At 50.9% G+C, this 23,282-nt stretch overlaps 1 protein-coding gene across 8 annotated transcripts in view; it reads left to right on the top strand.

Moving 5' to 3' along the window:
* CUL9 (cullin 9) overlaps positions 1–22,509 on the top strand; it is a 40,192-nt gene extending 17,683 nt beyond the window's left edge. For 6 of the 8 annotated variants that reach the window (XM_080665378.1, XM_080665377.1, XM_080665376.1 and 3 more), the window contains 21 exons: positions 237–416; positions 600–709; positions 807–989; positions 1,128–1,288; positions 1,507–1,735; positions 1,817–2,006; positions 10,522–10,661; positions 10,780–10,909; positions 11,043–11,242; positions 11,685–11,935; positions 12,899–13,244; positions 18,067–18,207; positions 18,352–18,516; positions 18,727–18,890; positions 19,240–19,333; positions 19,826–19,900; positions 20,017–20,127; positions 20,271–20,388; positions 21,297–21,430; positions 22,010–22,080; positions 22,179–22,509. In XM_080665378.1, the coding sequence (XP_080521504.1) occupies positions 237–416; positions 600–709; positions 807–989; positions 1,128–1,288; positions 1,507–1,735; positions 1,817–2,006; positions 10,522–10,661; positions 10,780–10,909; positions 11,043–11,242; positions 11,685–11,935; positions 12,899–13,244; positions 18,067–18,207; positions 18,352–18,516; positions 18,727–18,890; positions 19,240–19,333; positions 19,826–19,900; positions 20,017–20,127; positions 20,271–20,388; positions 21,297–21,430; positions 22,010–22,080; positions 22,179–22,362 (3,377 nt within the window). In that variant the 3' untranslated portion in view covers positions 22,363–22,509. Of the gene's footprint in view, positions 1–236; positions 417–599; positions 710–806; positions 990–1,127; positions 1,289–1,506; positions 1,736–1,816; positions 2,007–10,521; positions 10,662–10,779; positions 10,910–11,042; positions 11,243–11,684; positions 11,936–12,898; positions 13,245–17,214; positions 17,388–18,066; positions 18,208–18,351; positions 18,517–18,726; positions 18,891–19,239; positions 19,334–19,712; positions 19,901–20,016; positions 20,128–20,270; positions 20,389–21,296; positions 21,431–22,009; positions 22,081–22,178 lie in introns of those variants that run through there. The other 2 variants (XR_013960444.1, XM_080665380.1) reach the window with 2 other exon arrangements.
* The last annotated feature ends 773 nt before the right edge of the window (positions 22,510–23,282 follow it).

The raw sequence follows: 23,282 nt of genomic DNA, 5'->3' as shown, positions 1-23,282 counted from the left end.
CTCAAAGGCCTGTCACCTCAGTGTTCCTTTCCTTCCTCCACAGACTGCTCCCTGAGACTCTGGTATTTGACTCTTCCCTCCACCCCACCCCCAGTCTGTTACCATATCCCCAGACTCGAGCTGAAGCAAACCGTGGTGGGAGAAAACCTTTTGTACAATTGCTCCTTCCCTCTCCTCCCGGGCTGTCTGTTGCCCCATTTCCCATGGGGACCTGTTCCTGACCTATCTTCTTTTAGATGCGGAAGGTGTGAGCTCCCTGGGATGGCTGCTGGGTCAGTACTTAGAGCAGAGGGAGAGCTCCCGGAACCTCCTGAGTCGAGCAGCATCCTTTGCCTCTCGAGTTCGTCGCCTTTGCCACTTGCTGGTGCATGTGGAGCCTCCCCCAGGGCCTTCTCCTGAGCCATCCACTCAACCCCGTAAGTCCCCACCGGGGCGGCCGAGCTGAGAACCTGGGCTGCGATAATACCTGGCTCCTCTCCTTGTGGGTGTTACTCTTCCTTACTGCTTTGCTGTGGGCATTTCCAGGGGTCAGTACCCAAGACCCCGAGACTCGCCGGAGGCTGAGATGAAACTCCTTACTTTGCCCTGTGTCTCGACAGCCAGCAAGAACAGTAAGGGTCAGGATCGGAGCCCTGGGCCTTCACCTGTTCTTCCGAGCAGTAGCCTGAGGAACATGACGCAGTGCTGGCTGAGCGTGGTGCAGGAGCAGGTGGGCAGAAGGAAGCTGAACTCTGCGGAGCAGAGGGTCTGCGAGGCTGGCCACATAGTGGGACTTCCCTTTTACATTTCTTGCTCTTTCTCCTCAGGTCAGCAGGTTCCTGGCTGCAGCCTGGAGGGCCCCAGACTTCGTGCCTCGTTACTGTGCACTCTATGAGCACTTGCAGAGAGCAGGCTCAGAGCTCTTTGGGCCTCGGGCAGCCTTCACGCTGGCCCTGCACAGTGGCTTCTCAGGCGCCTTGCTGCAGCAGTCCTTCCTCACGGCTGCTCACGTGAGTACCACCAGCCTCCCAGTCGGTGGGGCGTAAGCTCATGCAAGGCTCACCCCTCTCTGCCCTTTCATCTCCTTTCACTCTCCACTCTCCTCCACTCCCTCTTCCTGGTTCACCAGTGCCCTTTCCATTGCCCAGATGAGTGAGCAGTTTGCCAGACACATTGACCAGCAGATCCAGGGCTGCCTGGTTGGCGGAACCCCTGGAGCAGACATGTTGGGGCAACTTCAGCGGCACCTGGAGCCCATTATGGTCCTTTCTGGCCTGGAGCTGGCCACTACTTTTGAGCACTTTTACCAGTGAGTGAAGGTCTGCAGAGTAGGAGATGGGAGGCCTAGAGTGTAGAGAGGACAAGATTGAGTCTTAGAGGGAAGATGAAGGAGGGCAGTGGGGAGGAGAGATTAAGATCCAGAGATGGCCATGGCATTGGTGGGAAGGAAGAGGTGAGGTAGGGCTGTGACCCAGGTTGGCTGCCGAGTGCCCACACTGAGCCGGGCCTGGGCTGTGTGTGCTGCAGGCACTACATGGCGGACCGTCTCCTGAGCCTGGGCTCCAGCTGGCTGGAGGGGGCTGTGCTGGAGCAGATCGGTTCCTGCTTCCCCAACCGCCTCCCCCAGCAGATGCTGCAGAGCTTGAGTGCCTCCGAGCGGCTGCAGTGCCAGTTCCACCTCTTCCAGCTCCAGCAGCTTGACAGGCTGCTCTTGGAGCAGGAGGATGAGGAAGAACGGGGCTTGGAAGAAGAGGAGGTAAGAGCAAGGGAGAAGAGCGGGAGAACAGGAGAGGAAAGAAGGGAGCCCAAGAATCCTTGAAATTCTTCTCTCTCTCAGGAGGAAGAGGAAGAAGAGGAGTCTGGGAAAGAAGTATTTATCGAGGACCCAGGTCCAACAGTTTCTATACTGGTCCTGTCACCACGCTGCTGGCCCGTCTCCCCACTCTGCTACCTGTACCATCCCAGAAAGTGCCTTCCCACAGAATTCTGTGATGCCCTTGACCGCTTCTCCAATTTCTACAGCCAGAGTGAGGCGATAGGGACAGGCAGTTGGATATTGGGGTGAGATTTGGGGTGGCAAGAGAGGAAGAGGAGGTGACCTTTGGACAGGAATGCATAGATATGAAGAAACATTCTCTAGCAACAGCAGTCTCCTAGGGAAGGGTGAAGAAGTGTGGGTTAGCTTTTCATTAATTTCTCATTTCCTTCAACTTTATATGAATTGGTTCTATTTTCCTTTTTCTAACTTCAAGTTGCATGCTAGTCTTTTCAGACTTTTTTAAAAATAAAAGTATTTAAGGCTATTAATCTCCCTCTCAATATTACTTTAGCTGCATTCTGTAAGATCTATATTTTTTGTTGTTAATCCTCACCCCAGGATATTTTTTCCATTGATTTTTAGAGAGAGTATAAGGGAAGGGTAGAGAGAGAGAAAATATCAATGTGAGAGAGACACATCGATTGGTTGCCTCCCACACATGTCCTGACCAGGGCTGGGGACCGAGTCTGCAACTGAGGTATGTCTCTTGACTGGAATCCAACCCTCGACTATTCAGTCTGGGGGCCAATGCTCTAACCACAAAGCCAAACAAGCTAGGGTGGATTTGTTTATTTTATGTATATATATATATATATATATATATATATATATATATATATGTATATGTATGTAATATTTTTTATTGAGGTATAATTAGTAGTCAGTAAAGTACACACATCTTAATTGTGACTTAATGAATTTTATATCCATATGCATTTCCTTAACCATCCCCAGCTCAAGATGCAGAATACTTCTAGCACCCAGAAAGCTCCCTCCTTCATCTCCTTCATGTCTCCTTTCTAGTCAGTATCTTCTTCCAAGGAAACTGTTGTTCTTCCCTTTGTCACCATAGATTTTTGCCTGTATATGAACATCATATAGTTGGAATCAGAGAGTATATATTCTGCTGTATCTAATTTCCTTCTCTCAACTTAATGTCTGTGGGAGTGATCCAGGTTGTCAATTGTATCATTACTTTGTTCTTTTGTATTGCTGAGTCATATTCCATTGTAGGAATATATTTGCCCTTTCTGCTGCTGATGGGCATTTGGGATGTTGAATAAGTTTTTATTATGTAACCAGAGGCCCGGTGCACAAAATTTGTGCTTGCGGGGAGGGTGTCCCTCAGCCCAGCCAGCACCCTCTCCAATCTGGGACCCCTCGAGGGATGTCCGACTGCCCGTTTAGGCCCGATCCTACTGGGATCGGGCCTAAACGGGCAGTCGGACATCCCTCTCACAATCCAGGACTGCTGGCTCCCAACTGCTCACCTGCCTGCCTTCCTGATTGCCCCTAACCACTTCTGCCTGCCAGCCTGATCCCCCCTAAACACTCCCCTGCAAGCCTGATTAATGCCTAACTGCTCCCCTGCCAGCCTGTTTGCCCCTAACTGCTCTCCCCTGCAGGCCTGGTCCCCCCCAACTGCTCTCCCCTGCAGGCCTGGGTCCCTCCTAACTGCCCTTCCCTGCAGGCCCGGTTGCCCCCAACTTCCCTCCTCTGCCGGCCTGGTCACCCCTAACTGCCCTCCCCTGCAGGCTTGATCACCCCCAACTGCCCTCCTTTGTAGGCCTGGTCCCTCCCAACTGCCCTCCCCTGCTGTCCTGATTGCCCCCAACTGCCCTCCCTTGCAGGCCTGGTCTCTCCCAACTGCCCTCCCCTGCTGGCCTGATCGCCTCCAACTGCCCTCCTTTGCAGGCCTGGTCTCTCCCAACTGCCCTCCCCTGCTTGCCATCTTGTGTCCACATGGGGGCAGTCATCTTTGACCACATAGGGGCAGCCATCTTGTGTGTTGGAGTGATGGTCAATTTGCATATTACTCTTTTATTAGATAGGATAGAGGCCTGGTGCACGGGTGGGGGCCAGCTGGTTTGCCCTGCAGGGTGTCCCGGATCAGGGTGGGGGTTCCCTTGGGGCGTGGGGCGGCCTGGGCGAGGGGCCTGTGGTGGTTTGCAAGCTGGCCACGCCCCCCAGCAACCCAAGCGGAGGCCCTGGTATCTGGGATTTATTTATCTTCTATAATTGAAACTTTGTAGCCTGGAGCGGAGCCAGGCCTCCTGCTCGCTCCATGGCCGCAGCCATTTTTGTTGGGATTTATTTATCTTCTATAATTGAAACTTTGTAGCCTTGAGTGGAGGCCTGGGCTGGAGTGTGCGGAAAGCTTGGCTTCCTTTATCGCCAGGGGCAACCCAAGCCTCCTGCTCTCTCCAGCTCCGTGGCTGCCGCCATTTTTGTTGGGATTTATTTATCTTCTATAATTGAAACTTTGTAGGCTTGTGTGGAGGCCTGGGCCCGCCAGGGTGTGTGGAAAGCTTGGCTTCCTCCATTGCCAGGGAAACCCAAGCCTCCTGCTCACTCCGTGGCCACAGCCATCTTGGTTGGGGTTAATTTGCATATTCCCTCCTGATTGGCTGGTGGGCATGGCTTGTGGGTGTAGCGGGGTGATGGTTAATTTGCATATTGCTCTTTTATTAGATAGGATATTTTTATTGTTTAGTTCAGAGAATTTTCTAATTTTTATTATTTTTTTCTTTGACTTACTAGTTTTCTACAAGTAGATTTTAAAATTTCCAAGCAGGTTTTTCTTTGTTTTGTTTGTTTAGTGGTTTTTTTTTGGTATACTGGACAATGCTCCAACCAACTGAGCCACCTGGCCAGGGCTGTTTAGTATTCTTTTTGTTTTAGATTTCAACCTTCATTCCATGGTGGCCAAAGAACATGGTTTTTGTGATACTGAACTTTGCCATTTATTGAGACTTCCTTTGTGGCCAAGTAGATGGTCAAATTTTATAAGTGTCCCATGTATGATTAAGAAGAATGTGTTTTTTCTGTTGCTGGATACAAGATTACACGTATTTCACTAAATTGACCTTGTCATTGTATTGTTCAAGCTTTCTATAACCTTATTTTTATCTGCTTGATCTATGACTGAGAGAGGTGTGCTTTAATCTACCATTATGATAGTGAATTTCTAAATTAATTATGTAAATTTCCCTTTATATGTTTTGACTATGTTATTACATACAACTTTAAAATTATTTAACAGTGCTGCTAATAGAACTTTCTGCAAGGATGGAAATGTTCTGCACTGTTCAATATGATAGACATTTGTGGCTATTGAGTACTTGAAATATGACTAGTTCGCTGGGGAACTGAATATTTAATTTTATTTACTTTAACCAGTTTAAGTAGCCACAGGTGGCTCCTGGCTATCACAATGGGCTGTGCAGGTATAGAATCTTCTTGGTTAGATCTTGTTATTATGGAGTGACCTCCTAGTGAAGCTCTTAAAGTCTGGTATTAATACTATACCAGCTTTCCTTGGTTACTGTCTTTCTAGTACATCTTTTTTTTATCCTTTTACTTTTTGTTTGGATGGATAATTCTTTAGATCTTTTTTATTTATTTATTTCTTAAATATATTTTTATTGATGTCAGAGAGAAAGGGAGAAGGAGAGAGAGATAGAAACATCAAACATCAGTGATAGCAGAGAATCATTGATCGGCTGCCTCCTGCACTCCCCTTATTGGGGATCGAGCCTGCAACCTGGGCATGTGCACTGACTGGGAATTGGTATTTTTTCCATTGATTTTTAGAGAGAGTATCAGGAACCACTACCATGGTTCATAGGTTGAAGGTCAACCACTGAGACACAAGAGCTGGGCTCAGGGTATTACATTTGGAAGCACACAATTTCCCTCTATTCCTCTTTTGGGATGTTAATTTTGACAGCTGTATTGTTAATATTTTTTCTCCCTTGGTGTTATTAATAAGCAGTCTGTTGGGGGAGATACTTTTAAACCATGCCAATATTCTACTCTCATCAGAATTTCCTCCAGTATCATTTACTTTTTTTTGCCATAGTCTAATATTTTAGGCATGTGTCTTATAAATACCTAGAATTTATTTTGTATTCAACTAATAATCTCTCTTTTTGAGTTGTCATTGTTAGCCTATTTATAATTACTATGAGTAACCATGTATTGGGTTTTTATTTCTAACCTCATTTTTTGTATTTTAGTTCATCATTTTTATATTTTAACATTTTAGTTATTTCATATACACAACAGAATATAGGGGTTGGCAAAGGTAGATTTACAGTTGTGAGGATGCAGAACAGTTTATTCTTGTATTATTATTTATTAACTAGAGGCCCAGTGCATGAAATTAGTGCACAGGGGGTGTCCCTCAGCCCAGCCTGCACCCTCTCCAATCTGGGACCCCTCGAGGGATGTCCGACTGCCCATTTAAGCCCGATCCCACTGGGATCGGGCTTAAATGGGCAGTCGGACATCCCTCTCACAATCCAGGACTGCTGGCTCCCAACTGCTCGCCTGCCTGCCTTCCTGATTGCCCCTAACCACTTCTGCCTGCCAGCCTGATTGATGGCTAACACCAGCCTAAACACTCCCCTGCCAGCCTGATTGATGCGTAACTGCTCCCCTGCCAGCCTATTTTCCCCTAACTGCCCTCCCCTGCAAGCCTGGTCACCCCTAACTGCCCTCCCCTGCAGGCCTGGTCACCCCTAACTGCCCTCCCCTGCAGGCCTGGTCACCCCTAACTGCCCTCCCCTGCAGGCCTGGTCCCCCCCAACTGCTCTCCCCTGCAGGCCTGGGTCCCCCCCCAACTGCTCTCCCCTGCAGGCTTGGTCACCCCTAACTGCCCTCCCCTGCAGGCCTGGTCCCCCCACCTGCTCTCCCCTGCAGACCTGGGTCCCTCCCAACTGCCTTTCCCTGCAGGCCTGGTTGCCCCCAACTTCCCTCCTCTGCCGGTTTGGTCACCCCTAACTGCCCTCCCCTGCAGGCTTGATCGCCCCCAACTGCCCTCCCCTGCAGGCCTGGTCCGTCCCAACTGCCCTCCCTTGCTGGCCATCTTGTGGTGGCCATCTTTTGTCCACATGGGGGCAGGATCTTTGACTACATGGGGCAGCCATCTTGTGTGTTGGAGTGATGGTCAATCTGCATATTACTCTTTTATTAGGTAGGATAGAGGCCTGGTGCATGGGTGGGGGGCAGCTGGTTTGCCCTGCAGGGTATCCCCGATCAGGGTGGGGGTTCCCTTGGGGTGTGGGGCGGCCTGGGCGAGGGGCCTGTGGTGGTTTGCAAGCTGGCCACGCCCCCTGGCGACCCAAGCGGAGGCCCTGGTATCTGGGGTTTATTTATCTTCTACAGTTGAAACTTTGTAGCCTGGAGCGGAGCCAAGCCTTCTGCTTGCTCTGTGGTGGCAGCCATTTCTGTTGGAATTTATGTATCTTCTATCATTGAAACTTTGTAGCCTTGAGTGGAGGCCTAGGCTGGCAAGGGCAGGCGGAAAGCTTGGCTTCTTCCATCGCCAGGGAAACCCAAGCCTCCCTCTTGCTCTCTGTGGCTGTAGCCATCTTGGTTGGGTTTATTTGCATATCTGCTCCTGATTGGCTGGTGGGTGTGGCTTGTGGGCGTGGTTTGTGGGTGTAGCGGAGTGATGGTTAATTTGCATATTACTCTTTTATTAGATAGGATTATTATTTTTTGTATTATAACCGTAAACTTACTTTGCTAACCCCTGTATATAAAACATGTATAGTTAAAAGAACTACTTGAACATCTTTATAGATATGGTTCTACACTGAGTGTTTGTGATTTTTTTTCCTTCTTTTGGATTGGTTTTTTAAAACTCCTTTTTTGTTTCTATCAGTTTTGGGAGTTATGCATTCTATTTCTTTCTTTCTTTTTTTTTTTTTTTTTAAATATATTTTATTGATTTTTTACAGAGAGGAAGGGAGAGGGATAGAGAGTTAGAAACATCGATGAGAGAGAGACATCGATCAGCTGCCTCCTGCACGCCCCCTACTGGGGATGTGCCCGCAACCAAGGTACATGCCCTTGGCCGGAATCGAACCCGGGACCCTTCAGTCCGCAGGCCAACGCTCTATCCACTGAGCCAAACCGGTTAGGGCTATGCATTCTATTTCTATACTTGGTTACCCTTATATTTTTAACCTGTATGTTTGACTTGTTAATAATATTACTTCCCACCTTCTTGAATAATAAAAGGATCATAGAAAAATCTTAACTTCAGCGCTAATTTCCATCTTGCTGGTTACTGTTGTTCAGTATTTTAGAATTATCTATTTTTAGTCATTATTATTATTGTTTTATTCAGTTAATGTTTAGATTTGCCATCATACCAACTGCTTTAGTCATCATTCCTTTTGCATCTTTATCCTTCTTTTTGAGTTTAATTTTTTTCCTAAATCTATCCTTTAGAAGTTTCCTCATTGAGGGCATATAGGTAGAAATGATCAGTTTTTGTTTGAGAATGGTTTATTTTCAGCCTCATTTAAAAAATATTTTTATTACAATAAATTTCAGACATACTCAAAAGTAGACAGACTAGATAAAGTCCAGTGTAGCAACATACATCAATTCATGGATAATCTTTTTTTTAATTCTCACCCGAGGATATTTTTTTCCATTGATTTTTAGAGAGAATGGAAGAGAGAGGGAAAGACAGAGACAAATATCGATGTGAGAGAAATACATCGATTAGTTGCCTCCTGCTCGAGCCCTGATTAGGTCCCAGGCCAGAGAGGAGCCTGCAACCGAGATACGTGCCATTGACTGGAATCACACTTGGTCCACAGGCCAACGCTCGATCCACTGAGCCAAACCAGCTAGGGCCATCATGTTTCATCTCTATCCCCACCCACTTATCTCAGCTCTGAAATTGAAAAGATAAGGACTCTCTTTTTAAGGCAAGGACACTACATTATAAACCTTTAGAAGTTAACAATTCCTAATATCAAATATACATTTAGTGTTCATGTTTATGTAATTGTGAAGACTGTTTAAAATTAGGTGTTTTTGTTTATTGAGGATCTAAACCAAGCCCACATATTGCACTTGATTTAGTTCTATTTTTCATTTCCCTCAATCTATGGGTTCCTGTCTCCCCCCTTTTTTTTTCCTACCCCTTTTGCGATTGTTTGTGGAGGAAACTGGGTTGTTTTCCAAGTAGAGTTGTTGACAGGTTGGATTTTGCTGATTGTATCCATGTGGTGTCCTCTAGCATGCTCCTCTGTTTCCTTTATTTCCTAAAAACTGATCATTAACTATAGAAGCTCATTCAGCTTTGGGTTTGATTTCTTGGGCAGGAACACTGCATAGGTGGTGTTGTGTACTTCTCCAGGAGGCGTGTTACATCTAGCTGTCTTTCTGTGCTAAGGTGGATCAGTGGGTGTCAGTGTTGTTAGTCTGATGTACACATTACATATAGTTTCCCATCAGCTTTCCACTACCAGGGGTGAGCAAACTTTTTGACTCGAGGGCTGCAATGGGTTCTTAAACTGGACCGGAGGGCCGGAACAAAAGCATGGATGGAGTGTTTGTGTGAACTAATATAAATTCAAAGTAAAGGAGCGGAGGGGAGAGCAAGAGAACCCTCCGCTCTTTCGGCTCCGCGGGCCGGATAGAACAGCCGAAAGGGCCGGATCCGGCCCGTGGGCCGTAGTTTGCCCACGGCTGCACTAGACCAATGGTCGGCAAACTCATTAGTCAACAGAGCCAAATATCAACAGTACAACGATTGAAATTTCTTTTGAGAGCCAAATTTTTTAAACTTAAACTTCTTCTAATGCCACTTCTTCAAAATAGACTCGCCCAGGCCGTGGTATTTTGTGGAAGAGCCACACTCAAGGGGCCAAAGAGCCGCATGTGGCTCACGAGCCGCGGTTTGCCAACCACTGCACTAGACAGTCATTCATTGTCATTGCATAGGTTGATCATCTCACTAGGGGTTACGGACTAATGACATTCTAGTTCTATCATTCCTTCCTCGTGTTATTTGCTGGAATGCTTTCTCTATACAGAGAAACTTTTCTCATCAGCGTTTTAGTTACCTTGAAGTACCGTTGATACAGGAAAGGCTTGACTCTTTCCTCCTCCCCTTTATTTTGAACCAGTTTTCAAAATAATGTGTTGGTTCTCTAGCATCCTCTAAAGATGCCCAATGAAGTCTTCTAAAAAAAAATCATCATTGTGAATTCATGGATTTAAAAAAATTTTACATGTTTTAATCTATCGCGGGTGTCATTCTTTTGTTGTTCAAACTGTCCCATCGTAGGCCAGAGAGACCTCTCAGGTGGCTCCATTGGAAACTCTCTGCCTTTGACAGCGTCCTTGCTCTCTAGTCAGAGCACACTTGCCAGGCTCGCCTTGCCTAAGCTGGGACACAGGGCAAGGAAGAGACCCAGCCTAGAGGATCTGTCCGCTCCTTAAGGGCAAAGCCCAGGTCTCTGGTGTTTCTTCCATGGAGCCTGTCTGACGCAGGGCGGGACACAGGGTGGGCTCCCAGATACCTGTGACTTGCCAGGGAGGCGGCCTAGAGGAGGCTGCGCTCCGGAGGCTGTATATGCTGGGGCCTGAGAGACTAGCAGGAGCAAACCTAACTAATTGTACATCCTCGCCTCAGCGCCTAACCCCCTTTTCCCTGTTATGTGTCTCCACCCTTCTCCTCGACATGCTCCCAGGTCAGAACCATCCAGTCCGGGGGCCACATCGGCGGCTGCAGTGGACGTGGCTGGGCCGGGCTGAGCTGCAGTTTGGGGACCAGACCCTGCATGTGTCTACCGTGCAGATGTGGCTGCTGTTGAATTTCAATCAGACAGAGGTGCCTCAGCTCCTCAGCCTCTCTGTCTTCTTTCCCCCCTTGTCTGCCACTGTTTTAAATTCTGTTCCTCCTCCCATCCTTTCTTCCCACTCTGACTGTCCCTGTTTCTCCTCACCAGGAGGTGTCAGTAGAAACCTTGCTGAAGAATTCTGACCTCACCCCACAGCTGCTGTTGCAGGCACTCCTGCCCCTCACCTCTGAGAATGGCCCTTTGACCCTGCATGAGGGTCAGGACTTTCCACATGGGGGTAGGTCAGTGGGGCTGGCCTGAGACTCTGCTCATAGGGTGTGGGGCCCCTGGGTGGGGTAGTGTAGTAGGGAATGAACGGGTCCCTTTTTGGCCCTCTCCCTCCTCGGGTACTAACTGGCAGTAAGTTCCAGGTGTGCTGCGAGTCCATGAGCCTGCACTCTGGCCCTATGGGAAGGCCCTGTGGCTGATACCTCCCCAGAAGTACCTGGATGTAAAGAAGGATGAGGGTCGAACCCTGGAACAGAAGAGGAACCTCTTGAGCTGTCTTCTTGTCCGTATCCTCAAAGCCCATGGGGAGGAGGGCCTCCACATTGATCAGCTGGTTTGTCTGGTAGGCAGAGAGGGGGCCCTGAAGTTAGGGGAGGCGGGGAGGAAGCTGTGCTTGGGGTTAGAGGTTAGAGCCAGGGGTCACCACAAGGCAGGGTAAACTGTCAGTGTGAGCCCTCACAGGGTGACATTTCTGTCTGGGTTTTCTATCCCTGATAGGGCCGGTAGACTGAAAGTAGAGACAGGACATGAGTGTTTACCCTGTGCCAGGTCCTTACTCTAAGAGTTTGCATTATTAAGTCATTTAATCCGCACAACAACTCTGTGAGATAGGCAGTATTATTATTATTATCGTCCTTTTCATTTGACAGGTAAGAAAAATGAGGCATGAGAGAGTTAGTAACTTATCCGTTGTCACACAGCTAGTAAGTGGCACAGCTGGGCATCGAACCTAGGCAGGCTGCTCCTCTAGGTAACATGCCTGCCTGTTTCCTCCTCCCATCCAGGTGCTGGAGGCCTGGCAGAAGGGCCCAAACCCTCCTGGGAGCCTGGGCCGCACTGTTGCCGGGGGTGTGGCCTGTACCAGTACAGATGTCTTCTCTTGTATCCTGCACCTCCTGGGCCAGGGCTATGTGAAACAGCGTGATGACTGGCCCCAGATGCTGATGTATGCCACCCCAGAGCCCATGGGGCCCTGCCGGGGCCAGGCAGAGATCCCCTTCTGTGGCAACCAAACCACTGAGACCTCCAAGCCTAGGTAGCCACCCCCAACCCCAGCTCCCTGCTGCAGGGGCTCCAAGCCCATAGAGAGAGATGGGCTCCCCGAGACAGATGGCACCTCAATAACGTGGGAGGGGCCAGGTTCCCTGGTGGAAACGCACGTCATTTCTTTGTCTAACCCCTTTTCCCTCTCCCTGTATTTTCCCCAATTCGATCGTCCTCATTCCTCCTCCCAGTGCCATCACCCCTTCTTTTCCTTTCTAATCAAGGGCCTTGCTGTCCCCCTCCTCCTAGAGTCAGCCCTTAGCAAGGGATCCACACATGTGAGCTCCTTTATATATGTCTCATTTAAGCAAATACGAAATATGCAATATGTATTGAGTGCTATGTACTCTGCTCAGTGAAATATACAAACTATAATGGGAAGCCTGTTCTAGAGGAATTTGCCATAGCTGTCCCTTCAGTACCTAAAACTTTTGCATCAGATCCAATTCACCAGTTTTTAGGGCACCTCTTCAATGCCTGTTATTTGCATTGGGTATAGAGTGAGTTCTCTAGACTATTTCTCCCCCTTTCACATATGCATACATCACCTGGAGTCTTGTTAAAATGCAGATCCTGCTTCAGTAGAGCTGCCTCTGATACCTGTGCTGCTGGTCCACAGACCACACTCTTTCTCACCAGACATGCTGGTAGCATTTGGGTGGGACCTACAGTGGGACTGTCCCATCTACTGTAGGTCAGTTAGCATCCTGACCCCCACCCACTAGATTCCTGTGGTGCCCGCAGTCATTTTGACATCCAGCCCAACCCCCACACCTACAAATGCTTCGGTGGAGGACCCTGCTGTGACAGTTGGTTTGGGGGGTTATTCTCTGGCTGGTTAAGTAAGTGTGAGCAGGGGTGTGCAAGCAGGGAGCTGGGAGACAAGGTGGGGTTCAGTTAGTAGCTTGTATAAGCAGGACCGGGAGACAGACCACTGACTTTTCTGCCCCCCAAGCCCAGATGCTGTGGCCGCCCTGGCATCCCTTCAGCTGCCTGCAGGCCGCACCATGAGTCCCCAGGAGGTGGAAGGGTTGATGGAGCAGACGGTGCGGCAGGTACAGGAGACACTCAACCTGGAGCCAGATGTAGCTCAGCACCTTTTGGCTCATTCCCACTGGAGTGCTGAACAGCTGCTGCAGAGCTACAGTGATAACCCCCAGCCACTGCTGCTGGCAGCTGGGCTCCGGGTGCCCCAGCCCCAGGCTGCCCCTACACGCCCCGACCACTGCCCTGTCTGTGTCAGCCCCCTGGAGCCGGATGACGACTTGCCCTCTCTCTGCTGCAGGCACTACTGCTGCAAGGTGAGGCCCCAGCTCTCTCCTGCCCCTGACTTTCTACTCGAATGCGGTTCCTTGGCAACTACTGGTTCTAGCCCTAGCGCCGCCATTGCCTACCCTGAATGTGGGACAGGTCTCTTAGTCCCTCTTAAACTAGTTTTGTCATCTGCCTTGACCTTCTGAAGGGTGCTTGTTAGGATCCAGCGATATTGGTATGCATCAGTGATTCTCAAACTGGACTGCATGTTATAATCACTGGGAGCTTTGTTTTTTAATCCTCACCCAAGGATATTTTCCCATTGATTCTTGGAAGAGAGAGGGAAAGACAGAGAGAAACATCAATGTGAGAGAAACACATTGATTGGTTGCCTCCTGCACTGCACCCTGACCAGGGCCCAAGGCCCAGGCAGGAGGAGTTTGCAACTGAGGTATGTGCCCTTGACCGGAGTCGAACCCGGGACCCTTCGGTCTGCAGGCCAACACTCTACCCACTGAGCCAAACAAACTAGGGCAATCACTGAGAGCTTTTAAAGATCCTGATGATCATGCTATGTCCCAGGCCAAGTAAATCAGAATTTCTGCAGGTGAAACCCCAGCATATGGAGCATTAAAAGCTCCTCAGGTGATTCCAGTATCAGTCAAGTTTGAGGACTATACACAGACACAGACACACACACATACGTCTCACACACACACACACACACATCTCACACACAATGTACTTTAAGGCACTTTGGAAATGAGGTGTTATTAAATTGGTGATGACAATAGTTTATGGTTTCCTTTTCACCATTCAAGTCTTTATCTTAGAATATCTTCACTTCTTTTATATGGGTGTGCAAAAGTAGGTCTATAGTTGTTCATATGGGAAATAATACACTAATCTACACTAATGAAAGAGTAAGATGCAAATTGACTATACCTTCGCGACTCCCACTAGCCAATCAGGAGCGAGCATGCAAATTAACCCAACAAAGACGGCGGGGTAATTTGCATACACAGGCACCGAGTGCCCTAGCTGCTCTGGGCCTCTGGGCAGCATGGGAAGGCGGAAAGGTGGCTCTGGGCTGGAGCGAAGGCGTTGCCAGCAGCCAGGGGAAGGAAGGCCCATTCTTGCACGAATCTTCGTGTATTGGGCCTCTAGTTAATAAATAATAATACAGGAATAAACTGTGTTTCGTGGACTCACAACTACAAACCTACTTTTGCTCCACTCTGGTATATACTCTTATTTAATATAAAAATGAAAAGAAGTATTATAAACCAGGACATAGCACAAAAGTATGGGAAGGCAGGGTTTGCTGCTGTGAAGCTGATGCAGACAAGGCCGTAGGTTGGGGAGCGAGTATGTAGTCTTCAGAGGCAGGGAATCCGAGTGCTGAGGGTCTGGAGCGAGTATGTAGTCTTCAGAGGCAGGGAACCCGAGTGCTCAGGGTCTGATGTTCCCTCCCTCACAGACATCAGCTTAACAGGATGAGTGCCGTTGTTGCCATGAATTGTCACTGCCTCTCCCTGCAGTGTCCAGTGGTGTGTGGTCTGGGACAGGTGCATTGCATGCTTGCACCTTTTTCCTTCCCTTTTGCTCGGTTTCAAGTTACTCTTTTCACATAGGTGTCCATGCTCGCTTTTCTCTAGGTCCTTCTGACTTCCTTGACACATCTATTTTTTCATTCAACTAATATTTGTCATGGGTTTACTGTGTGCACAGTACTGGGTGCTGAATGAGGGAGTGGGAAAACCCAAGCAAGAAGTAACTAGAGGGCTGGGAATAACAGCAGCTAATAGTTACGGGGACTCGCTCTGGGCCATTGTGCTGTCTCACACACATTCTTTGCTTGGTTCCATCCTGGTTCTCTGGGAGGCAGGGACTTGCCATCCCCATTTGATAGACTGCAGAGGGAGGCACTGGGTGGAGAAGGAACCTGTCCAGGGCCAGGATTGGGTTTGGGCAGTCTCATCCGGGGCCCACACTCTTAGGATAAGTGCAGGGAAGAGACTACAGTGGGTCATGTTGTTGGAAGTGACTGGGGTTAGGAGTGGGCTGAAGGCCTCGTAAGGGACTTCAGACTGGGGAGATTGGTGAAGGCCCATCTGAGGAGGTGATCTCGGGGGGAAGAGTGGCGAATGGAGGGAAGAGTAAACATGTGCTGAAGTGGTGGGACAGCGGGGGGAGAGGTTTGGCAGGTGCAAGGGGCCAGTTGGTGGGGATTGGCACACAGTGGGCTGCAGTGGTTCTCAACCTTTCTAATGCCGCGACCCTTTAATACAGTTCCTCATGTTGTGCTGACCCCCAACCATAAAATTATTTTCGTTGCTACTTCATGACTGTAAATTTGCTACTGTTATAAATCGTAATGTAAATATCTATGTTTTCCGATGGTCTTAGGCGACCCTGCTAGCGGTTCTCAACCTGTGGGTTGTGACCCACTGCTGTAGAGCCTAAGACCACCGGAAAACACAGATATTTACATTACGATTCCTAACAGTAGCAAAATCACAGTCATGAAGTAGCAACGAAAATAATTTTATGGTTGGGGTCACCACAACATGAGGAACTGTATTAAAGGGTCGCGGCATTAGAAAGGTTGAGAACCACTGCTCTCAGGGAAGCCATGGTGGGTGTAAGCAGGGGAGTGATATGCTCTAATGCACATTTCTGAAAGGGTCACTTTGTGTGGAGAAAAGGCTTGGACAGGACAAGAGAGGAAGCAGGGACACCCCTTCGGAGACTGGTACAAACAGGCCAGAGAAGGTGGTCGTTTGGCCTCAGGACAGGGCAAGAGCGGAGTGGATGGGCTGGGCTGCAATTGGAGGTAGAGCAGGTGGGGCTTGGGACAAGGGAATGGAGGGTGATTCTTGGGTTTTTTAGTATCTGGGTAGATGGGATGTGTCATCTTTTACTGGCTCAGGGAAATGTTGGGCCCGGGAACAGGATTTTGAGGGGGAAATGCAGTCTTTTGTGTCCATGAAGTATGAGCTGCTTGTTGGGACCTGTGTGGGACTGGCAAGTAGACATTGGGTTTTCAAAATCAGAATTCAGTAGAGAGGCCAGGGTATCACCCAAGGAGAGAGAAACAGGCCCAGGACATTGAACTTGGGGCACCCCCACCCTATAGCGATGTGGAGATAGGGAGCCTAAAAACACCACTGAGAAAAACAGGCTGATGGACAAGCCCCAGCAGAGGAGGAGCCTATGACTAAGTCATGGCCAAATGGCACAAATGAAAGGCAGGAGAACTCAGGGTGGGGAAGCCTGGGGTCTGGAGCAGTTGGAGGTGGCTTCCCAGGATGGGCCTTGAGTGGCAGGTGGGATTGTCAGAGGGCCTGAGACCCAATACCAGTTGGGCTGGGCAGTGGAAACAGCATGAGCAAGAGCAAGCCCATAGCTGAGGGGGTACCTAAGGGTGAGAGGTAACCAAGCTGTCCTCTGGTGGTGAGAGATCCTGTTTCCTCTATGTGCCTGCAAGTAGCTGTCTGAATTTGGAGAAATTTCCTATTTTATCTTGGAAATACAGGAATTTTGCATTCAACTTCTCAATTTATGTGGGTTTCTTTCACTATATGAAAAGGAGTTTGGCCCTAACTGGTTTGGCGTCTGCCTGCAAACTGAAGGGTCCCAGGTTCGATTCCGGTCAAGGGCATGTACCTTGGTTGCGGGCATGTCCCCAGTAGGAGGTGTGCAGGAGGCAGTTGATCGATGTTTCTCTCATGGATGTTTCTAACTCACTATCCCTTTCCCTTCCTCTCTGTAAAAAATCAATAAAATATATTTTTAAAAGGGGGAGGGGTTTGCCCTGGTCAATGTTTCTCAGTGGTTAGAGCATTGGCCCATGCACCAATGGGTCTCGGGTTCGATTTCCAGTCAGGGACATGTGGCTGGGTTGCAGGTTCAATCCCTGGGCCTGGTAAGGGCATGTGCAGGAGGCAACCAATTGATGTTTCTCTCTCCCTTCCACTCTAAAAATCCATTAAAAAATATCCTTGTTTTGTTTAGTACAAGTCCAGGCCAGTGCTTCCCATCTATCCTGGAGCTTTGGTACCACAGATACATGTCCTCTCCTGGGGTCAAGTGCATCGTTTGGAAAGCTCCGCCATCTACAGTGTGAGGGAAGGGGTTCTTAATGGACTATCCTAGGAGGCTCAGGCTGCTGATCACGCATAAACCAAGTGGGTTTGATGGGGAGAGGCAAGGGTGGGGAGGTTTTTGGGATCAGCTCCGGCAGTAGTTTAGGAATCGACAATGACCTGGTTTAGGGTGAGGCAGTGACATGGGCGTAAGACAAGGATTCAAGAAGGTTCTGATCCTGGAACTGGAGCGGAGCTGGGTGCCGTTTCTCAGGATTTGGGAGCTGCAGTGGGCAAGTCTGTTTTGTGGAGAAGAGGCCAAGGTTGGGGGGACAGAGCCTCCAGACAGGCATTGAGGTGAGCAATGGAGCCAGGAGGAGAGGCCACAGCTGTGTTTGCAGTGTCCAAGGCCACCCAGTGGGGAAGGGGACCCACCTCCCTGGCCTTCTTCCTCTCTGACCTCCTTGCTCTCGCCAATTCTTTCTTAGAACTTGAATCTTTCTTATTTTAATTCTCTTTACCTGCTCTCTCTATGTCCATCCCAACAATTATAATTAGGCTGCTATCCTGGCCCGCATATCCTCAAAGACAACTGTAATTTGGACCAATCCCAGAAAAATCAGTGGAAGCCAGAAAGATTAGGGTCAGTTTTGAGGTTGATCTAGAAGCTGCTTGTCTCTGGCCTTCTGCATCATTGGGGAGAGGTGTGCGATGATGACCAGGACACCCTTCTGGTGCTGCTCCCATGCTTCCCTGAGCGCCCCCTCCTTTGCCCTCCCAGTCTTGCTGGAATGAGTATCTGACAACTCGAATCGAGCAGAACCTGGTGATGAATTGCACCTGTCCCATTGCCGACTGCCCTGCCCAGCCCACGGGAGCCTTCATTCGTGCCATTGTCTCCTCGCCAGAGGTCATCTCCAAGGTACCCTCTCCTCTGAGAGAGGCTCCGGTGCAAGCCAGAGGGGCAGACCCCAGGGAATGGGCTGACTGCGGGGTGCTGGGGGGCCTAGAGGTGTGGCGACCTAGAGAGCCAGGCCCTCACCTGTGGCACCTCTGTTCCCCACAGTACGAGAAGGCTCTGCTGCGTGGCTATGTGGACAGCTGCTCCAACCTGACGTGGTGCACCAACCCTCAGGGCTGTGACCGCATCCTGTGCCGCCAGGGCCTGGGCTCAGGGACCACCTGCTCCAAGTGTGGCTGGGCCTCCTGCTTCAACTGTAGCTTCCCTGAGGTGGGTGCCCACCCCAGCCCTGATGCTGAGCTAGGACCCACACCCGTCCCTGCTCAGCACATGCAGATTCTGCTTTGTCCTCATCCTCCGCCACCTCCTCCTGTCATCCTCCAAATGGGACCTCCCTCCCTTCCGCCTCCCACGAACAATAGCAGGAGGGCCACCCTCAGTAAGGGCTGGGCTGTGTCCTCACCTCCCCTCCTGCTCCAGGCACACTACCCTGCCAGCTGTGGCCACATGTCTCAGTGGGTCGATGATGGCGGCTACTATGATGGCATGAGTGTGGAGGCCCAGAGCAAGCACCTGGCCAAGCTCATCTCTAAGCGCTGTCCCAGCTGTCAGACTCCCATCGAGAAGAATGAAGGGTGTCTGCAGTAAGAAGGGGGTGCTGTGGGCCCTGGGGGAGTCAGCAGGCACAGGAGAGAGTAGAGGCCTGGTAGTAAGAAAGGGGTGGTGGGGCTTCTGAAAAGCTGAGCAACAAGGGCAGTTACTCAACTACCCTTTCTGGGCACCCTCCAGAGTGATTCCCTCATCTCATGTCCCCCCATTTTTAGTCTACAGTGTATGGGGGACTCAGAAGCAAGGGTGCTTTCAGTAGGAACTGGTAAAGGTTAGGCGTGGAGGGGCCAGGGACACCGTTGGTGGTGCATCTAGGCCCCTGGCTTTCCTGGTGTGGCCCTGGCCAGAGGCAGGAGTCCTCTGACCAGACAGCTTCCTCCGTAGCATGACCTGCGCCAAATGCAACCATGGATTCTGCTGGCGCTGCCTCAAGTCCTGGAAGCCAAATCACAAAGACTATTACAACTGCTCTGCCATGGTAAGGGGCTGGGCACCGAGGAGCAGAGAGGCCCAAAGGCAGGCAGGAGGGGCCCTGAGCAAAGAGGGCTCTGTGTGAAGAGCAGCCTAACAGTTGTTGGGACAGTGGCTCAGTGGGGAGAAGACAGAAGCCACCTAGACCTGCAGTGCTGGGAGGTCCATGCACGGGGACCAGAGGTGCAGAGTGGGACTTCCACACCCAGGTGGCTACAGAGGCCCGGGTGGGCTGGGCATTCTCGGGGCAGCAGGGCAGAGCAGAGAGCAAGGACTGAGTCAGAACCTGGTTCTTCCAGTTAGTATGTGGCTTTGGGTCAGTTTACTTGTCCACTCTTCAGCATTCTCACCTGTAAAAGGGGGTAATAATGTGACCTACCTCACAGAGCCTGAGGATTAAAAGTTTGGGCAAAGCATTGAAAGGCCTCTGAATGGTAGCTAGTGTGACGAGCCCATGCTGTCCCAGCGAAGCACAGCAGCCCCCGAATGTGTCTCACAGGTAAGCAAGGCAGCTCGCCAAGAGAAGCGGTTCCAGGACTACAACGAGAGGTGCACTTTCCATCACCAGGCCCGGGTAAGGAGCGGGGAGGGAGGGGGGAGGCTGGGAGGGGCCCAAGGTCCGAATCGATGGGTGCTGTTCTGAAGGGATGTGTGTGCATGTGCTGCGCTGACCCGCCTTCCTCTGCACAGGAGTTTGCTGTGAACTTGTGGAACCGAGTATCTGCCATCCATGAGGTGCCCCCACCCAAATCCTTCACCTTCCTCAGCGATGCCTGCCGGGGACTTGAGCAGGCTCGAAAGGTTGGGGGGGGCGAGGAATGTGCCAAGGGGACTGGTGGGCTGGGCACTGTCCTCTGACCGGTTTGGTTGGAGGGAAGGAGAAGGGAGCAGGTAGGAGGCAGGTGCCTCCCCGCAGCCGGAAGGCCTGACTTGGGCCCCCCTAGGTGCTGGCCTATGCCTGCGTGTACAGCTTCTACAACCAGGAAACGGAGCAAATGGACGTGGTGGAGCAGCAGACTGAGAACCTGGAGCTGCACACCAATGCCCTGCAGATCCTCCTGGGTGAGGCCTGCCCCCTGCCTGCTCAGTCCTCTCTCCTGCCCCCCCCCCCCCCCGTGCACCCCTACCCCAGCTTCCCACCTTCACTCTGTCCTCTTCCTTGTTCCTCATAGCCTTATCACCACAGGCCTTTTAAAATTCTGCTGGAAAGGCATACAGTACAAGCTGTAAGTGCCTAAGGGCACAGGTCTTCACCTGACCTTTTGATTACTAAAGGCCCGGTGCATGAAATTCATGCACAGGGGTGGGGGGGTGGTCCCCTTGGCCCAGCCTGACCCTCTCCAATCCGGGACATCCCTCACACAATCCTGGACTGCTGGCTCCTAATTGCTCACCTGCCTGCCTGCCTGGTTGCCCCTAACTGCCCCCCCCCCACCCCACCAGCCTGATCACCCCTCACTGCCTCTGCGTGCCTGCCTGATCACCCCCAACTGCCCCCCTCCACCAGCCAAGTTGCCCCTCACTGCCAGCCTAATTGCTCCCAACTGCATCCCCCCCTGCCGGCCTGGCCACCCTTAACTGCCCCTCCCCCCCCCCCGCTGGCCTGGTTGCCCCCAACTGCCCCCCCCCACTCACCGGCCTGGTCACCCCTCACGGCCCCCCACCTGCTGGACTGGTCGCCCCACTCAGCCTGCTGTTCAGTCGTTTGGTTGTCCCTCACTAACCCCCCTGCCGGCCTGGTCGTAGACAGCCATCTTGTGAGGGCGTGAGGGTTAATTTGCATATTACCTCTTCATTATATAGGATGATCTGTCCCCACCACTATAGTGTAAGCCTCTGGAGAATGGGTGTCTAGAGCTGGGCCTGCTAGGTGTTGGTAGAACTGGTGGATGTACAGTAGGGGTTTGCTGGAGGAGGGGATGGAGGGAGGGAAGAAGGGAGGGAGCCCCTGAGCCCTGCCCTCTCTGCAGAGGAGCTCCTGCTGCAGTGCAGAGACCTGGCCTCGGCCCTGCGTCTCCTGCGGGCCGACTGCCTCCACATGGGCCTGGAGCTGCTCCGGCGGATCCAGGAAAGGCTGCTCGCCATCCTGCAGCATTCCACCCAGGTAGGCTGCCCCACCTGGACCTCCCGTGCCCCAGCACCCAGGAGGAGACCTGGGGGGGTCCCAGCTCCTGGGCCAGCCTGCTGGGTGCTGTTGGACCCTGCCACTTAACCTCCTGGCATTTCTTGCAAAATAAAGGAATTAGCTCAGATCCTTGCTCTGCAGAATCCGTTGGGAATCTTTTTCAGACATACTTCCCAGATGTGGATTCAGAATCCCAGGAGTGGGGGTCAGGGGGTGGGATCCACTGAGTAAGGGAGCTGAGGGTCTTTTCAGCTGTAATATGCTGACATTGAGTCTGAACTAGGAGTCCCACCCTCAGGGAGCATACAGACTGACAAGTCACGAGTAGGAAAGATATGAGCATACACTAAGCTCCGGAAGCAAGGCCGGTGTGCCTGACCTGTGTCCTGTGTCCCTGGAGACCACCTCTGGTGTTGTGGTGAGGGAGGGAGAGCAGGTGGGAACAACCTGCCAGGGGTATGGTACCTAGTAGGCCCTTGGAGAACATTGGTTGGAGAAACACTGGGCAGAGACCCAATGGCCTCTATCTCCTACTCCCATGTCCTCCGTCTCTGCCAGGACTTTCGGGTTGGTCTCCAGAATCCATCATTAGAGGCCCGGGAGGCGAAAGGGTCCAACGTGCCCAGTCGGTGAGTATGGGCTGCGCCCCAGAGGGGAGTGGGATATGGCAGGCCTCCTCTGGGGCTGAGAGGCTCTCTCCCTATTGATTGCGATCTGTCCCACCTAGGCCCCGGGGCTCCTCGGGGCTGGAGACGGAGGAGGAAGGCGAAGACGACATGCCCGAGTGGCAGCAGGATGAGTTTGATGAGGAGCTGGACAATGACACCTTCTCCTATGACGAGGAGTCCGAGAACCTGGACCGGGATGCCTTCTTCTTCGGGGATGAGGATGAGGACGAGAGCTATGACTGAGGGGCAGGATGCAGGGAGCACCCGGAGCCGCCCAGAGCTGTGGGGCCAGGAGTTCATCCCCAACCACTGTCCTGGGGTGTTCAGAGGGGGCGGTTCCCAGCATCTGCAGCACCTTCTTCTGTTTACTGAATAAACTTTTTCTATACACTTCTCTGAACCAGGCCCGTTCTAACTCCCCTGCTCCCCACACATCCACCCTCCTCCTCTAGTTTTCTTTAGACCTCCAGACTCTTCCGTTGTCCGGGACAGCCCAAAGCTGACCATGTGACCTAAGCTGATAAAGGGAAATGAAGATCCACGTGGCACAGGCTTGCCCACTTGCCCCAGACCCAGCCCAGCATCAGAGGAGACGGGAACGGCCATCCCCATGGTTGGCCTTCCTCTACACCAGTGGTTCTCAACCTTTCTAATGCCGCGACCCTTTAATACACTTCCTCATGTTGTGGTGACCCCAACCATAAAATTATTTTCGTTGCTACTTCATAACTGTAATGTTGCTACTGTTATGAATCGTAATGTAAATATCTGTGTTTTCCGATGGTCTTAGGCTCTACAGCAGCGGTTCTCAGGTTGAGAACTGCTAGCAGGGTCACCTAAGACCATGGTCGCCTAAGACCATCAGAAAACACAGATATTTACATTACGACTCATAACAGTAGCAAAATTACAGTTATGAAGTAGCAACAAAAATAATTTTATGGTTGGGGGTCACCACAACATGAGGAACTGTATTAAAGGGTCGCGGCATTAGAAAGGTTGAGAACTACTGCTCTAAACTCTTGAATGTTCCTGGGAGGGGTCTGGGGCATTAGGAAGTGCTCTCCTCTTGGGGGCCTACAGACTTTTACAGGTTTTCTCTGCATCTCAAAGTGAAGTATGGGGGGTGGGGAGGAGAGGACATTACTGAGGCCCTGCCCCGC

The sequence above is a fragment of the Plecotus auritus genome, assembly GCF_963455305.1.
Source record: "Plecotus auritus genome assembly, chromosome: 4".
NCBI lineage: Eukaryota > Metazoa > Chordata > Mammalia > Chiroptera > Vespertilionidae > Plecotus > Plecotus auritus.
Note: the sequence above shows the minus strand (reverse complement) of the source record. Positions and strands in the feature narration are given on the sequence as shown.